General features: G+C 47.6%; 1 protein-coding gene across 1 annotated transcript in view; it reads right to left on the bottom strand.

Annotated features, from left to right (window-relative positions):
• Positions 1-12,337: 12,337 nt before the first annotated feature.
• Positions 12,338-18,565, bottom strand: part of iglon5 (IgLON family member 5) — a 13,573-nt gene continuing 7,345 nt past the window's right edge. The window contains exons 4-5 of the mRNA XM_035407804.1: positions 17,871-18,022; positions 12,338-15,641 (exon numbers count right to left, since the gene is read on the bottom strand). Coding sequence (XP_035263695.1) covers positions 15,550-15,641; positions 17,871-18,022 — 244 coding nt within the window. The 3' untranslated portion in view covers positions 12,338-15,549. The remainder of the gene's footprint in view (positions 15,642-17,870; positions 18,023-18,565) is intronic.

Genomic DNA, 18,565 nt, shown 5'->3' on the forward strand with positions numbered 1-18,565 from the left:
GGTGTGTATGACAGAGTGTGTATGACGGAGTGTGTATGACGGAGTGTGTATGACGGAGTGTGTATGACAGAGTGTGAACGACGCGGTGTGAACTACGCGGCGTGAACGACGGAGTGTGTACGTGTCTCTACCCACGACGCCCTGAGTCACGTCCACGGCGTGCGGCAGGGACTTACCGTGACCAGGCAAAGTTCTGTTTTTTTTTCTCCCCTGAGTGCTTTTTGGGACCTGAGGAGGACCTGTGCTGTGACTAGGGGGGTGCAGGGTTTTTTTGGTGAGGTCCTGCTTTTGCTGTCTTTCTCTTCTCAGTCTTTTTTTACCTCTGCCCCCATTGGCACCAGATAACCCGAGATCGTAACTTCATAAACTTCACAAACAGCCAAAAAACGAATCAGCAATCGTCATCGGCACAGAAAGGTGGGACGCGAAGCTTGTACTCGAGGGCGTTGCGCAAGGCGTGAAGCAATACATCCTGACAATGGAAACCACACAAGGGCCTGATGAGGTCAGGCATAAAGCTCCCGGAGACCACGACGCTCTGAAACGAAAAAGCGCCACGTCGACAAAATGGTATCACCGTGAGAGAAATAAACATGCGGCGCGCGGTTCCAAGCCTTCCTGGCGTGAGGTGCGGAGTCCAAACTCACATCAGCCCAGGTCCCATTAGATAACCCAGGACCAAAACTCCCACTTAATTATGCCACAAAAACCACACTAGGAACAAACGATAAATTATAAACCACGCCAGCTAGCGTTCTGACTCACGGGGTGGAAAGGTTAAGCGGCTCGGTCGAAGAAAATTTTTTTGTTTTTACCCTGGAGCACGAGCAAGAGTGCAAGTTTTCATTCTTCGAAAAAAAACTGGAACGTGACCCATCGAGCTGTGATTGAGCTCAGATCGACGCGCCTACAGCCTGTTAGGGGTTACGCCGCAAACCAGCTGCCCCAGATTGATTCTGCTAGACAGGAAACGAAGATGGATACAGAAATTTTAAAAAAAAAGGGTCTACACTGCGTGTGCGCAGCTGCTCTGCACTGGCAAAAATTGGTGCAGGTTAGGATGTATATTCAGCTACCTGAAATGTCAGCGCAGTAAGTGGGTCGCAGTCGGCACAGCATCAGTCCACTGTCGGCACAGCTAGCTGCCTATCATCAGCACAGCAAGCGGCCCACTGTCGGCACAGCTAGCTGCCTATCATCAGCACAGGAAGCCGCCCACCATCAGCACAGCAAGCGGCCCACCATCGGCACAGCAAGCGGCCCACTGTCGGCACAGCAACCGGCCCACCGTCGGCACAGCAACCGGCCCACCGTCGGCACAGCAACCGGCCCACCATCGGCCCACCGTCGGCACAGCAACCAGCCCACCGTCGGCACAGCAACCAGCCCACCGTCGGCCCACCGTCGGCACAGCAACCAGCCCACCGTCGGCCCACCGTCGGCACAGCAAGCTGCCTACCGTCAGCACAGCATTGGCACAGCGTCGGCACAGCGTCGTCATAGCAAGCGGCCCACCGTCGGCACAGCAAGCGGCCCACCACTGGCCCACAGGCCAGCAGCTGCTGTTGCTGCTGGTTTGCCCACATAGAGCCGTAATCACACAGTTCTTTCTGCCCAAGTGCCGCCTAATGACAAACACACGGCGTGCGTCGCGTCCTCTTTTCAGGACCGAAAATATCAGTCCAGGTGGGATTTTTAAATTCCTCAAAACGGCCGGTTAGGTTTTGCCCGATCCATAGTCCATACGTAAGCAAACGAACAGCCTTACTATTATGCTCGACCCGTCCTCTTTTTTTAAATCCAATGTGTGGGCACTCTGGTCTATATTCTATGGGCCAGACTTCTCTGTCCCTTTGTAAAGTGACGTTGTGACCAACACCCCGAAAACAGACTCAAGAACCCTAAAGATTAGACGGCAACAGCAGGTTCAATGAGTGACATTTACTGACTAATGTGAGCACACGGGTAGAGCAAGAGTCCAAGAGAACTCTGGAGAACTGGCTGATACGTCCATCTTTTTATTGGCCGCAATCAGAACCCCCCGCGCGTCGGGCACGCCCCCACAGAATGTATCCACCAATCACTTCTCACCACTGTGATCTTCAAACACAACTCTCCGCCGATGACCTCGTCGGGCCTTGAAGTGGCTGCGTCTGTCCGCACAATTGGTCACAGGACAGAGAGAAAAGAACGATAGCAAAGATTAGGTAATGTCTCCTCTGCCCATCAGATCAGGGGGTCAGGTCAGTCTAAGGCAGGGGTGTCCAATCTTATCCGAAAAAGAGCCGGTGTGGGTGCAGGTGTTTGTTTCGGGCCCATTATTACGACACCTGACCCGACAACTCATTAACTAATCATGGACAATCAGTCAATCAAGAATCAGGTGTCATAGTGCTCAGCAAGTACAAAAACCCGCACCCACACTGGAACCCTTAAGATTAGACACCCCTGGTCTAAGGCTACAAGACGAGCAGAATACACAGGGGAATACATAGGATTACATATTTATGTACCTGTTTACCACTCTGGACCTCTACAGAGCATTCCCTCGGTTGATATTGGGCCTAGCTCCCGCCCCCCCGGGAACACCTGCTCCCAGGCAGCAGTGAGTCTCCCGCTTCCACCGGGAAGAAGGCCTAAAAACCATCCATCCCCTCAGCAGGAGAGCGAGCCTCATCACACAAAAAGTGCCGCGTCACAAATTAACCTCCGCCATTTTGATTCTACCTTTGGCCCCATTTAAACCGACGTCCCACCGCACAGCCGTAACAGGAAGCGTACAGCATTAGTCAACTGTGTACTCAGCCGGGCTGGCATACAGCAACCCAGTGGCAGCCTGCCATCGATACAGCCGTCGATTCAGCCTTTTTTTTAAATTTTTTTTTTTTTAACAAGTTGGCACTACAGTCGCAGAGATTAGGATAAGCCGCTAAGATAAGGCCAGATAGTTAGCGAATGAATGGCTTCCTGATGCTAGCGGACCGCCGTAGTGCAGGTTTGATTAAAGCTGGCCCCCAGCAGCAGGCTAACTGCCACTTTTTTTGTTTCTGGGCAACGGATGGAAGACCTGCACCACAGGTGGGCCTTCCCCTCACTGAAGTGTCATGGGCTGCACTGAAAAAAAAAGTTCAAATTCAACAAATTCTTCTTCAACTGGTCACATCTGAAAATTTGAATTTGACTCAAATAAGTTACATTTAGTTTGAAAAATAATAATTCAATTTAACGGATTTCAAATAGAAAAAGACGAAGAATTTAGAAGAAATTTCAGCGTTTCACTTTGGGTTGGACGGCAACGTCCAAGGACTCACCTTCCTGTGAAACATTCTTCATTCTTTTTATTTTTTAAAATATAAAATAAAAAAAATCATTATTATTTGATTAAAACTCAGCTCAGGCATTTTTTAAGTGTCTTCATCAGACTTACTGGAATGGACAATTACCAAAAACGCATTGGAGACATTTTATTAACATTTCAGAATAAGTTAACAAATTGCTAGATAACTAACCATGAGAAGAAGCAGTCCTTTCTTCCTTCATGCTGTAAATGTATGAGAAGGGTCTGGGCCCATATCCCAAAAAAGGAGGCGTTTGTACCCCCTACCTCCTCCTCAGAGGTTGCAGGTTCAACTCCCAGCTTTGAGCACTGCCACTGTACCCCTAAGGCGCCAAGATGCTTCAGTTGACTGAGTAAATATCCAGCAAATAAACACGGAAAATGTGTCAAAAAATATATAAGATGTGAAAATCCCGCAGGACAAGGTTGTCTGCTGAGCAAACAAGTAACTAATGAAAGGTAATATCCGGGCCTCATTAAAACACCACAAATGGCCTACTTACAGTGAAGCTAAAGTAGGTAACATTTCTTTATTTTTTAGACATCGGGGAATGGTCATGTTTAATTGGGAGCAATCATCGACCTGCTGTGGGAGAATTCCAGCAGCATATCATGTGTTTTTAGCCCAAGATTCCACGTTCTAAAACCAGGGATTCTGCCCGATTTTAAAAAAATAAAACGAAATGGTTTACAATGTGTGAACCAATCGACAAAGAGATGGGCCAGTTCAGGTCATGAACCAATCAACAGCGAGATTCATAACCTTTTTATTACCTGCAACTGTACTGAAATCGGTGGGTGCTGGTGCTGCATTAAGTATTACAGAGCGTTTTACACTTTACACAGTATCCACTTATGTATTCAGTTGGATATGTAGTGAATTCAGGTTAAGTACATTTGCTCAACGGCGTTTGACTCCCCTGGGAATCGAACCTGCAACCACTATGTTACAAGCCATTAGCTCTAACCATTACACTACGACTTCTCCTCCCAGAGGCGCAGGACGGCTTAAGATGTAAATACGCCCTGCTGTTAGAGGGGCCATTAGTCAACACTGACATTGTCAACAATCCTGAGTAACATTGTTCATTTGCGAGCTCCCCGCTGGCGGGACTATAATTAGCCTGAGAGAGGGGATTTTTCTGATTGGGCCCCTCCCTGTGCTCAACCCCAGCCATGGGGGGGGGGGAGGAGGAGGAGGAGGAGGAGGGTAGGGGTGGAGGTGTACAGGGGGCTCACCCCCCCCACCTTCCCGACTGTTTTGCAATTGGCTGAGAAGCGCCCCGCTGTTTTGAGGTTTGGTTTGATTAATGCGCATTAGTTCGTTTTTTGCGTGACTCCTGCACGCTCCACGGCTCAGCGCCAGCTGGATTTATTTAATAACTCCGTATATTCACGTTCACTTTCAAGTTTCCTTGTTAGCCGCGACACTAAAAACGCGCGACTGCTTTAGACTGCTAAAAAAAAAAACGCGCGACTTGGGAGTCTTCGATGACATCGTGACTTAATTCGGGAATTTGTAGAGTTCTCCTTTTCTCACCGTCCGGCCCTCAAACTTCATTATTCTCGCTAACTTTATTTTCGTCTGACGGCGCGCCCACAAGCCGGCGGTAGGGCCCGCGATCACGGCTCAGCTCGCGCCGATAAAACCGTTCGGGGGAAACGCCTTCACGGCGTTTGGACGAATCGTATGATGATGCGTGCGCGCCACACAAGTTTAGAAAATTTTGTAGGCCTAAACTTAAAAGTTTTGAAAAGATGTTCCGGGTGCTCATCATCTTCCTAGACATGACACTCGAAAGGAAGAGTGTGGGAGAGTTGGTCATAAAAACAGTCAAAGTCCTTACGAGCAGTTTTATGGTCTGTTTACAAAATGTATTCCTCAGATGTACACATAACAATCATATCACTCAGAATAGTCATGTTATCAGAAGTATTATATATAATATGCAGTCAAAATATTGCAATAACCTTTATTTTTCTTCTAATGTCAGAACCACTACAATGGGAAATGGGAGACCACAGGCACCTGAAGTTTCTGATTGGCCAGTTTAACCCTTGGGTTCGGTTGGTATCAAACTGACCAGTTTTTAAATTTGAGTAAAAGAACAATGACACCTTTAAGAGATTTTGTAACCACTGACTAAACCAGTCTAAATTTGGTTCTTGCTTAGTTTTTGATGTTGTTCATCATCTGTATTTTCGCCCGTATGAATTTTTGAATATTATGCAAGATAAAAGATGAAAAATGATTGTCAGTTCAGAACAATAAATATCAATAACCCACCATATGAAAACCTACATTCATTTATGTTTTTTACAGATGAATGTCAACATCTTTATCACAAAAAATGAATGACACTTTCATTGTTAAACAAAATCCAGTGAAGATAAATGGCAACCATATAAACAGGTTCATACTGTTTGGAATTGAAATAAAGATTATATACATTGATTAGTTTTGCATGTTTTATTTCTATACCGCCTAAAGATCTCATTATGTCCTGGGTATATCTGACCCAGGCTAACAGCTTCACTGGTGCTAATGAGTAAACAAACCACAGGAGTTAAAGGTCACTCATAATCCCCCTCTCCGTCACACCCAGGGTTGCCAGATGTCCGAATTCGGACCAGAATGTGCGATTTTCAAATTATTCATACAGGTCCGGTTTGTGGTCCCAACGGGACGATACAAATGTCCGGACTGAATAACTGATTTTCCTCCTTAGTCCCTAGAACCCCCCCCCCCCCCCCCCCCCCCCCCCCCCCCCCCCACCCCCCCCCACCGCCCTCCCTGGTTCACAATCAAGCTGTAAGCATCCCTGTATAGACCTAAAGGTATACGCGTGCCCGGTTTGGACAAGTTCTGAACCTAGCAACCCTAATCACAACAACACCTGCTGCGATGTTCACTACTCAGCTCGGCTCCAGATTCTGTTCTAAAACCATCACGTAATGCTGTGGTGCTCTCGACCACACCCGGGGCCTCACTGCCAGGACCAGCAGTTCTGTTCACCCATCATGCTTTGCTCCCTCTCTCCGCTACCCGTGCGTTGTTTGGCCAGTGGCCAGAGCGGAGTTGAGCAGTGTAACAGACTGTTCCGGAAGCACGGTGAAATTACCCTCGCCACATCCCCGAAACTGCCAGCTTTCTCAACTTCCCATTCAGACAGGAAGACGAGGACGTGATGACTGTCTTGTATACAGGAAATCAGGAGTCATAAAAGGCAGGGGGGCTATAAAATAAAACAGAAAATAAAAAACTTTTGCCGTCCCATCCGCAGGTGCTTCTGAACAGAGGTCACAAGCGAGAAACCACACTGAGCGAGAGATTATGTTAAAAACAAAGGTTCGTTTATTTCTCTTTTTTTCTCCATTTGAATCAATTTCTCTTTTTTTTTCCTCATCATGGATTTTGAAAAGAAAAAAAAACTTGACAAACTGGAATGGAATGTCAGAAAGATGATACCCATAATTTTCACAACACAGAAATTTTGTTGATGTGGAAGACAATGCTTTTCGGTCTGTTCTCTTTTTTTAAAGTTTTACATTTTTTAATTTTTTAACTGTTGTCGTTTGGAAAGTTATAACACATGAAAATCTGAGGTCTGGAAGATATAACCCAACAAGCCTGACATGATAAGCCAGATAATGCATACCCACACACACACACACACATCCACACGCACACACACACACACGCACACACAGTGACACATACGTATAGATAACACTTAAATGCCAGGGTACGTTTCTGGCACATAAAGGTGATAGGGGCAGGTCTGACACAGAGGGGCAGATAGCCAGCTTGTGAGGTTGGGGGGGGCAAGGGTAAGAAAGGTGCAAAAGCGGCAGGGACGGGGGGGGTGGGGGGTGGGGGGGTGGGTGGCTGGCGGACGCAAGGCAGCGAGAGAGATGGGTACGACCAATCACAGGGAAACCCTAGCAGCATATTCGCGGTTTGGCTAGCTCTCAAACCGCCTCGCCGGATAGCCGCTCTGAAAAAGAGACGGACACTGAGCTGGAGCTCAGGACGGTCGGCGCGGAAACGATATGTCCCAGACGGAGAGCTTCCCTGCGTTTTCGGCTAGGCCGTGTCTGTTTACACTTGCGGCGGGTTAGGCTTTGTGAAGCGACCCAAATCTGTTTTTTAAATTTTTTTTTCTTCTTCGTTTTTGTTTACCCCACAAATCCGATAGATGATCTGATCTGTTCCTCGAGGTCAACGCAACACAAACATCAGAGGGAAAGTGGATATTTTGCAACGGGCGACTTGGACCTCGTTCCTACGCCCCGTCCCGAACACGATACGTATCTGACCCCTGGTTAGCGCTTGCTTTGTCCCTCCCCAGGGGGGTGGCACGGTGTCGACCTGCGTCATCGCGTCGCGAGAGAGATAAGCGCAGCCGCTCTAAACGCCCGAATCCTGATTCCTGATTGGCTGCTCGCAGGACGACTGTGTGGACCGGCGCCATCCAAAAAGACGGGACACCCGAAAAACAAGCGTGATTGGAGCACTGAGGCCTGCACCCTGTACCCCTCGTACAATATCTGACATCCCTCCCCGGGACGGGACAACATCCCGGGCACCCTCTTCATTTTTTGGGCAACTGACCGCCAAAACGAAAAAACAGGGTCACTAACCCCAACAGTCCCTTCTGCCCCGCCCGTGACAACCTCTCGCTATACTTCAGCCGCTCAAAGTCAACGGGCAGCAAGAGCACTGGCCTGGCTGCTCTTAAAACAAATGAAAAACAAGCCAAGAGGTTTCCAAACACCGCTGACAACCGGACAGAAAACAAAAAACACCAATTGGAAGTCGGTCAGGAGCAGGGGGGAGGGGGGGAGGGGGGGAGGGGGGGCGGGGGGGAGAAGAGGAAAAAAAAAACGAAAGCAAAAGCAAAAGTCGGCAACAACAAATATCAACAAAAATAAAACTTCGCGGCTGACCAAATTATCCACCGCAATGGCAAAAACGGCAAAGCGGGGGCGGGGGGGAGTGGGGGGGCACCCAGCTGCTATTCCAGAGTCGGTACTTCTAATTAGTCCGTTACCATAACGATAAGGAGACGAGTGAGTGACAACAACCAGCTGTGACTGCCTGAGCAGTGGAGACGAATAAAACAAGTGAATGATCCCTCCTTCCCAGCATGCCGACCTCCAAATAACACAGTTTCCCAAATTTCCCCGACGTGTCCATCAATCACGTCTTCCACTCTTCAGTTTACGCTCGAGAGGCATTAACCCACCTGAGCTTACAATCAAGCTCATATACACTCACCGGCCACTGCATTAGGTACACTTGTTCAACTGCTAAACTGCACCCGTTAATAACCCGTTAAAACGCAAATATCTAATCAGCCAATCACGTGGCAGCAACTCAATGCGTTTAGGCATGTAGACATGGTCAAGACGATCTGCTGAAGTTCAAACCAAGCATCAGAATGGGGAAGAAAGGTGATTTAAGTGACTTTGAACGTGGCATGGTTGTTGGTGCCAGACGGGCTGGTTTGAGTATTTCAGAAACTGCCGATCTACTGGGATTTTCACGCACAACCATCTCTAGGGTTTACAGAGAATGGTCCGAAAAAGAGAAAATATCCAGTGAGTGGCAGTTCTCTGGACGAAAATGCCTTGTTGATGGCAGAGGTCAGAGGAGAATGGCCAGACTGGTTCGAGCTGATAGAAAGGCAACAGTAACTCAAATAACCACTCGTTACAACCGAAGTATGCAGAAGAGCATCTCTGAATGCACACCATGTCAAACCTTGAAGCAGATGGGCTACAGCAGCAGAAGACCACACCGGGTGCCAACTCCTGTCACCTAATGAAGTGACCGGTGAATCTATATTAGCACGGTTTGACAGAACCTTTTTCTTTTGCCGACAACCTGCATCAGTTCCCTTTATAATCCACGCAAGCATCAGTTCATGTCTATCTGCAGGCACGTGTGCATTCGCATTTACGTTTTTTATCTAAATGTCTACCTTCAGCACCTCACAGTAAAATGGTTCAATGCATCAAATATATGCGTCTGTTACATATCTGATAAGTAGCTGTTGCCTATGCACGTACTCGAGCGGTTTGGTTCTTATCTTGTGAGGCAAGGAGAAAAAAAAAAAAACAAAAACAAAAAACCCTAAAAACCCTGCATGCTTTCCTTTCATATCTTTATCAGTGTCTGCGGTTTTCAATCTTAGGCCAACGGAACAACCAATCAAACATTGCGAGTCATCTCAAAACCCCCCTCCAGCTCGCAACGGGCTCTCAAGAGCTGTGAGGGGGGGGGGGGGGGGGAGCTGGGTGTAAGGGAGTGGGGAAGGGCGCGGGCAGGGGGGGAGAGCTAGCGGTGCTGAAGGGATCATTAGCCTAATTAAAGAAAACTAAGATGCCGTCTCCAAAATAGGCTCGGAGGCACAGGCGTCATAGCCACACCTGTGTTCTTTAATCAGAGCCCAAGCAGTCTGTCAGCACAGGCTGTGCAAACTGGTTCATTTGCGGGGGGGGGGGGGGGGGGGGAGAGACCTACTAAAGCAATGGGGCTGAGGGTGTGCGGTGTAACAGCCGGGACGGGACGGGGGTGGGGGGTCGGGTTCCATAGTTTCTCTACCTGTCTACCTGTCCTTGCTCACATCCACTTTCCTGGCACAGCTGATACACAGTATCTGTGCTGTAGCTCTGACCACAAAAAAAAAAACAAAAAAAAAAAAACAGGCACATAATTCAACATGCCTGATAAGTCAACCCGAATGTACCCCCTGCTACCATGCCTAACTTCTGTCCCAGTCTAAACATCTAACGGGCTCTAATTCTAAAGGGGTGGCTGTGTTTGTCCGACATTAGCCTCTAGATACATAGTATCGATAGGTACCGACATTTTCAAATAAACGTTTGGATGTTTGGTTGATTACACATTTCAATCATACAGTAAGATATAACGCAAGGTGCAACGATTCCTGGACATGCTTTTATACAATTCAAAAATGAACTTTGTTTATATCTATCTATCTATCTATCTATCTATCTATCTATCTATCTACCTACCTACCTATTTATCTATCTATCTATCTATCTGTCTATCTATCTATCCATATATATAATGTGACAAAGCAGAACTTTTCTATTCTTCAGCTCTTAATTTTCGAAGCGCTGAGCTGGTTTTCTCAGTTGAGACAGTGGCCTTGACCAACTTGCCACTAGCTAAATTACAAGGTGCTTAAAATCCCATTCCCAGAAGCCCCTTGGCTATCGGACGACGTCGCCGCCGTTATCGGTTTCTGGTATCACGGTCCAAATAGTGTAATTTAGTTCCACAACTTGCACAACAGTTCTCATTACGGACACCTGATCAATTCTGCGGCGGCGTCCCCGGTAATACAGAGCGAAGAGAAATTGCTCCATTTCAGCAATTCAATCAGGCACATCGATCCGCCACAGAAATTCTATTGAGTTTCAAACGAGACCCTATTCGCCCCGGTGAAAATGGAATATTCTGCAATATTTTTTAAGAAAAATAAGTTCTGCGCTTAGAAGAGAAGAATAAATTCAAAGTCTTTTCGAGGAAGGTTATGATAATTAGTCTGAGGTCTACCTGCATCTCTACCTTGTCATATGTCGAAAGTCATCTGTATTTAAAAAAAAAAAAAAAAGAAGTTTTTAAAAACTATTTCCCACCATATTTAAAAGACATACACAAGGGCCCTGCAAGCGGGGGGGATGTTAGGACGATTCTAAGGGCCCTGACAGACAGGGGCCTTCAAAAAACATTAGAATATGGGATTTTCAGGGCTGGTGGGACCCAATGTCAGATCATTTCATGGGGCCCCAAATCGCTGGTGGTCCCCCTTGTTACACGTGATAACTTTGATATGTACAAATAAGTATTGACTATATTAAAGATATTGCAATTGAAGCATGCAAATATGGGTGCTATGGGTGCAGTGAGCTATTTCTGCCCCCTTGTGGCACGACTAGGGAATTACAACAGGTTCCAGTCCATCACTCCTGAGGTCCAAGTTGGTGTCTGGGGCTACCGTACGTGTCATCATCATATCTTGTACCCACAGAGCAAGTCGACAAACTTTCAACAAAATGTCCGCAACGACCAACTAGCTGTGTCACTCCGCGGGCATAGAAAATAAAACATATTTTGAAAAATTAACAACAACAAATTAGTCAAATTAGCGTCACCGGTGGCGCTCGAAGGGAAAAAACATCAGCGACGTGGCACGAAGTCTGGGGGACATTTTAGGAAGCAAACATTTTGTGCGCTTATACTACGCTGTTTCCGAAACCGCGGCTAAGGCGGATTAACGGCGTTTTGGCGGACGGAGCGGAGGTCAGCTGCGCTGGGTGGGGACGGCTGAGGATGGCGGTCGCTGGCGGCGCACGCGGGACAGAAGACGAACGCGCCCGAGAGCGTCTCGCGCCGACGGGCCGCCCTACGGAGCCGACGGCGGGTTTCGGGGGGGCTCTTTCACGGCGGTATTTCGGCTGCTATGGAGCTGCGCTTAGCGGAAGTGTTGCTGCCCCCCCCCTCCCTCCCTGCCAATCTGTATTACAGAGCGAGAGTTCACTGCTTGGTCACAACCATCTCCTCTCAGTCTGATCTGCCTGCTGGGCCAGTCTGGTGTCTGTCCAGTCTTGCCAAATGAAGGGGGGGGGGGGGGGGGGCATGGAGGGGTGGTCAGATTTTCAAACCTCCGCCTTCCCTGCCCTATTGTGAAAGCTGCCCATCTTAAACCACAACACCAACCCCCTGCCCCTCCAAGTCTATGTTTTCTTCATATCAGTGGGAAATGAAAGTAGCCTATATGCTTCATAGTGTTACTAAACACCGCCCCCCACTCCCACTCCCACCCCCCAATTCTGCCTCCATTCCCCCACATCCGCTTCCTTACCCCCAAAACAAGTGACAACAGACAACACCCCCTGGACATCCCTTCCCACCACAGCCCCCACCCCCCACCCCCCACCCCCACCCCCACCAACCCACCCCACACAATACTCGAGTTTTTCAAATTCCATCCATAAGGAACATTTACATGCTTTTTTTTTTTTTTAAACCACATTGAGAATCATGACAGTTTGTTTCTGTGATTCTTTTTTTTTCTTCTTCAATGAGAATATGTACACACGCGTATGTATATATGTCACAGATTGAGACTGAGATGCTGACAATGATGAGAATGAGAGAGAGAGAGTGAGTGTGAGAGAGAGAGAGAAAGAGAGAGAGCACTGACCACACCCGCTCTTGTGCTTGGAATTGTACCCACAATTCTCCTCTTTGAGAACAGCGTCTGTGATGGCCACATGACTACAGTGCACCAAGCAATGGTGCAGACCAAAAAAAAAAAGCGAAAGAATTCCAAAATCCAACGGAAATTAAGCCACCAGTGGAGGCCGGTTCTAATGTCCCGCTCGAGTGCTGACAGTACTTCCGGAAGTTTAAAAAGTGAACGGCTGCCTGAAAAACTCGGGTTCACCGGACAAGAGCGCTGCTCACATATCTTCAGGTCTGACTTTAAAAATAACAAAAATAAAAAAAACAACAACACTGTATGACAACAAATCCAGTTTTGCTTTTCTTTTCAGGGTTAAACATATTTCCTCCTTTTGTGTACCGTGTTGGTTCCGCACTCTCGAATGCATTTTGAACTCGTAAGTAGCCCTACGGAAATAGTTAAGGATGTGACCTCACCCTCACTGGTGGATCTAGGCCTATTGCTGGCCTACGTCATTTAAAAAAAAAAAACAAAAAAAAAAACGGGGGAAGGGGGCGGGGGGGGTAGTCTTAGCAATAATACAGTATTTAAAAATAATAATAATAAACATACACAGGCAGATGCAATATTTTTTTTTAAACATCGCAGCATTTGTTGGTTTCGGTGAGTGCTATAGACATGCGCGTAGCGTAGCGCCCTCGCGTATCCCCCCCACCGGTACAGGCTCTCGGGCGGAATTGCATAGACGCGCTACAACCATCCACGGCCGGTCTGCGAGGTTGCCCTGCCGCTCGCTGCACCTCCCCTCCTCCTCCAGCTTGGCTATGCCTTTTTTTTTTTTTTAAAGCGGCCGTGTAATTATACCGGGGGGGTTTCAACTTCCGTCTGCGGCTAGAAGCAACGTGCCAAGGCAACCCGTCCTTGGAAAAAAAAAAAACGTGTCGAAGTCTGCGATTGAGTTTGATTTATGACTTCGGTCCTCCGTCGGCTTGAGCGACGAGGAGGAAAAAAAAAACACGGTCTCTTACCGTCGCGCGCCACGGGTAACGCCTAATTACGTCGTTATCTCGCCATGCTAGCGCCGTTGTGTGGGGAGGGGGGTGGCATCACCGTGGTTTCGCCAAGTAGGGCTGGATGATTACGTTTCTATTTATTCCTTGGGTTTAGTTTAAAGAACGGTGCAGCTTTTTTACAACTACCAGGTGAACAAGTCTACGTCTACAAGACAGACAACAGCATGTGAAACGTTCAAAATACATTTACATTCCAAATTATAGTACATTTCCTCGATTTTTCTTTTCTGAATGAAAGAAAAAAAATCCATTCACTTCAATACTTAAAAAGCCGGACATGGGAAAATAGAGCACATCACTTTTAAAACTTTTTACATCCTTTTTTTTTTTGTTTGTTTGTTGGTTTATTTTGTTAAATGAAGGTTATTTCTCAGAGCAAAATACAAAATATATTCACACACATGGCTTGTAAATCAGCTCTGCAGTTGTCCGTCACGTGGGATTAATATATTTATTCAAATACTTAACATCGTCGTTTATTAACACCAGAAGTTATAGCGGTTAACCTTGCAGAGTACAACTGACACAGTGTAGGGCAAGGGGGAGCGGATGGGAATCACGACAGGAACATTTCTAACCGGTACATGCTATCAACAAGCGACAAGGAGTGATGGGCCGTTTCACCGCCAGTCGGGGGGCACTGGGCACACTGACTCGGCGAAACAGAGGCGCGTGGGTAATGTAGTTCTTGTTTCTCGTTAAACAGTACAAATACAGGTGGGCCTCCGTGTACGGAAATATTTACACCAGGCTTGGAGCACACACAACCCTGGCCCTTTTTATGAAGCGAGGTGGCAGGGGAGACAGCAGAAGCGGATGTGGGCGTGGCTTCAAATGGAGAGCGGGGTTTTGTGCAGGGGTGTGGACTTTGGGGGGGGGGGTGGTGTTTACTGCATGCTGGGTGTGGGTCCAGATCTCCAAAAAACATGAGAGGAGGGGGTTGATGGGGGATGGGGGGGGGGGGGTAAAGATGCAAGGCCCTACGTTTCAGAAGGAGGGTACATATTGACATCATCTTTGCGACTGGATCAAGAACGCACTGCGTGGAGTGTTGTTCTGTTCTGAGACCTGGTGGGGGGGGGGGGGGGTGTTGAGCACCGCCAACCCATTCCTTCAGGGGCCCAATGTTGTAACGCACAAGGGACGATCACCTGCTCACCATCATCATCATCATCATCATCATCACCGCTATTAGTATCATCGTCTATCCCGAAAACATAAGTTACCATTACGGTCTTCACAACTGCAATAAACATCATCATTTTTTTTTTTTTTATAACAGAAGCTGGATGCATGCCCAGCAGTGAGTCTTTCCCAACGCGGACAGAGAGACAGAGAGAGAGAGAGAGCCCCAAAAATCAGCCATTCTTCAGGTAATTCCTACTTATGACACAGTGTAAATACATTCATCGTTCAATATCCCATCGACTATCACCTCTGTTAATGATTGCTATGATTCTCATTATTGTTTTTTAAATTATTATTATTATTTATAATCTTTTTCCTTGCCGCCATCACAGCTGCCGCTAGGATCGATATCGCTACCGTTACCCTTTTTTCTATGACTATTAGAATTTATTTCGCGGATATTGTTACCCTTCCTATTATCGTTACAGGTGTGTGATTGCGATATCGTCATAGTGACCCTTGTTGTGACAGGGTAAAAAAAAGAAATTTTTTTGGTGCCCTGTGAAACTAAGGGGCTGAGGAGAGCGGCGGGAGAGGGGAGGGGGCGGGGTTTGGGGGTGGAAGGGGGCGGAGCTCAAGAAAGGGAGCACGTGATTGGACGAGGCAGTGGGAGGAGGATGTGATGCGATGCGATGCAGCAATGGCTCCGGGAATAATGCATATTCTTTTTGTTCACAGTGATGGGTTCGTAGTTAAAGAAATTCCCTTCCTTGGCGGGCCGAGTCGCTTAGACCTTCAGCAGGAGAGAGAGGAGCAGGCCGAGACAGACCCCCAAACCTCCGGTCATCCCCGCGCCCCCGCTGTACACCGCTCCCGGTCCTGCAAGGTGGAAGGTGGGGGGGGGGGGGGGGGGGCAGGGAGAGGAGGAAAGGAGTGAGGAGAAGTAGAGGAGGAGAGGAGGAGGAAGGACATTGGAAAGGAAGCAAAGGGGAAGAGTAATAGAGAAAAAGAGGAAACAACGAATTAGGGAGGAGGGAAAGAAAAGAGAGAAACGCAGACGAGCGGCATGCTGGGTGGCGAAAACCAGAGCCAACGGGGGACGCTTGGAGAACTTTGGGGGGGCACCCCTGGGCTGGTTCCCCGCTCACGTAGCGGGTGCTGCGCGGCTAGTTCGCTTGTGAGGCGCGGTAAAGGCGCGGTTAAAAAGCGAAGGAGGCCTTGCGGCCGGTTACCGTGACAACGCTCTCTGGCAACGCAACCCTCAAATTCTAAAATAACGACGTCGTCGTCCTTGGCTAGGGCCAATTTCCAAGCCTTTAGCTGACAGGTAATGAGTTTGACCAGTGGCCTCCAACCCTGGTCCTGGAGAGCTACAGGGTCTGCTGGTTTTCATAGTGACTCTGCACCTCATGAATCAATTAGAGCAGGTGATTACACAGTTAACTCAACTCACCTGGTGTCCTGGGTCTAAATCGGGTGCTGATTTTATGGTGAAAACAAAAACCAGCAGAACCTGTGGCTCTCCAGAACCAGGGTTGGAGACCACTGAGTTTGACTATGAAATCTTTGGGCGCGAGAGGCGCCGGGTTCAAATCCCACCTCAGACTGAGAGGTAAAGCTCTAATTCGTTACACTCAGTGGTGGGATGTTAAAACGGGAACATTCACCCAACAGACTTAACACATTTTTTTTTGATCCAAACTATTTCTGTCAAGCAATGGCAAAATGCCCCAAATATGTCACACACATTGAATCCTAACACCTCATGGTGGCTATCATGCAGTCATATGAAAACGTACGGAATATAGCTGTCTATAATCTTTTAAGAGCACTCTGAATCTAAGCTCTGAAATGCAAGATTCCCTGTACACACAGTAGCTTACTCTCCCGATAAAATTAACACGAAAATGCACTTCCGCAAAATATTATTTTTTTTATTCCAAAAGTAAAACAGCAACGCTGCATTGACGACCAGAGTCTGTTCTTTCAAACGTTCCATTTGACTTCAAGATAACATTCAAGTATCATCCAGCAAATCTGACAAAACTTCAAAAGTTGTGAAGTGCCAAAACTGACCTTCAGTCTTCATTTTACTCAAAGTGAAGTCTGACATATTTTTTAAAGATAAGGGGGTGACACCCCCCCCCCCCCCCAAGTATGGGAGTACGATCACAGCTCTGAAACTGAAGAAACTGATTTCAAGCCCTTCTGCCTGAGAATTGAAACCAGGAGTTCAAACCAGGATGAGAACCCCCCCCGATCTTTCCTCATTAATCCTGATTAATCATAAGGAATTTTTGCATGCCATAAGAACACACACACACACACACCAAGGGCTTTTGCGCTCTTTTAAAAAGGAACGTTCAACAATGAAGACAAATATCTGTGGCTCCGCAGAGACATTTAAGATCTGAAAATCAGCATTTTGTGATTAATTAGGAAAAACCACATCTCCCTACAAACAAATGCACAGACCCAGACAAATTAGAATTGAGCAACTGTAATTTTTTTTACATTCAGCTAAACCTGTGAAAGAGGGGGAGAGAAGATGGAGGAGTAGGAGAAGGATGGATGGAGGAAATAAGGACTCACAGAATGTGAAAAGGAGGAGAGAAGAGGGAGAAGGAGGGGAATGATGGAGGGAGAAGGATGGAGGGAGGAAATAAAGACTCACGGATACAGAAAAGGAGGAGAGAAGAGGGAAGAGGAGGAGGAGAAGAATGGAGGGAGGAAATAAGGACACACAGAATGTGAAAAGGAGGAGAGGAGATGAAGAATGAGGAAGAGAAGGATGGAGGTAGGAAATAAGGACTCATGGAATCTGAAGAAGAAGAGAGAAGATGGAGAAGAAGGAGAAAGAGAAGGATGAAGGGAGAAGGATGGAGGGAGGAAATACTGACTCACGGAACCTGAAAAGGAGGAGAGAAGATGGTGAAGGATGGAGGGAGGAAATAAGAACTGGCAGAATATGAAAAGGAGGAGAGAAGATGGAGGAGGAGGAGGAGGAGGAGAAGGATGGAGGGAGGCAATAAGGACTCAAAGAATGGGAAAAGGAGGAGAGAAGATCGATAAGGAGGAGAAGGATGGAGGGAGTAAATCAGGACTCACGGAAGAGCAGCATGCTGGCGTTGGACGCCCCCAGGGGGTTGGAGGCGAAGCAGGTGTAGTTGCCGAAGTGTTTGTCCGTGACGTTGTGGAAGAGGAGCAACGAGCGGGTCTTCTCGTTTTTGATCTTCAGGTTGCCGTCGCCCTCCACTAGCCTGGGAGAACAACATGCCACACCGGGTCAGAGAGAGAGGGAGGGAGGGAGAGAGAGGGGGGGTGAGAGGGAGAGGGAGAGGGGGAGGGGGTGAGAGGGAGAGGGAGAGGAAGGGAGGGAGAGAGAGGAGGGGTGAGAGGGAGAGGGAGAGGGGGAGGGGGTGAGAGGGAGAGGGAGAGGGAGGGGGAGAGAGAGGAAGGAGGGAGAGAGGAGAGAGAGAGAGAGAGAGAGAGAGGGGAGGTAGAGAGAGATGGAGAGAGAGAGTGTTGTGGGTCATACTTGTTGCATGTTGTACATGTGGTTTCCATGTTCCTGCGTATTATAGTGTTATATGTGTTGTTTTGGCAAAATGACTGTGGTTGCTCGGCCAGTAAAGCAAACTGAAACTGAAATTGAGAGAGAGAGAGAGAGAGAGAGACAGGGGAGAGAGAGAGGAAAGAGTGTAAAGATACATGGACAGTTGAAAGAGAAAGAGGAGAGGAGAAACATTGGGACGGGGTGAACAGTGGAACAGAAAAGAGACAGATGAGGAAAAAGAAAACAG

The sequence above is a fragment of the Anguilla anguilla genome, chromosome 1 (genome assembly GCF_013347855.1).
Source record: "Anguilla anguilla isolate fAngAng1 chromosome 1, fAngAng1.pri, whole genome shotgun sequence".
NCBI classification, from domain to species: domain Eukaryota; kingdom Metazoa; phylum Chordata; class Actinopteri; order Anguilliformes; family Anguillidae; genus Anguilla; species Anguilla anguilla.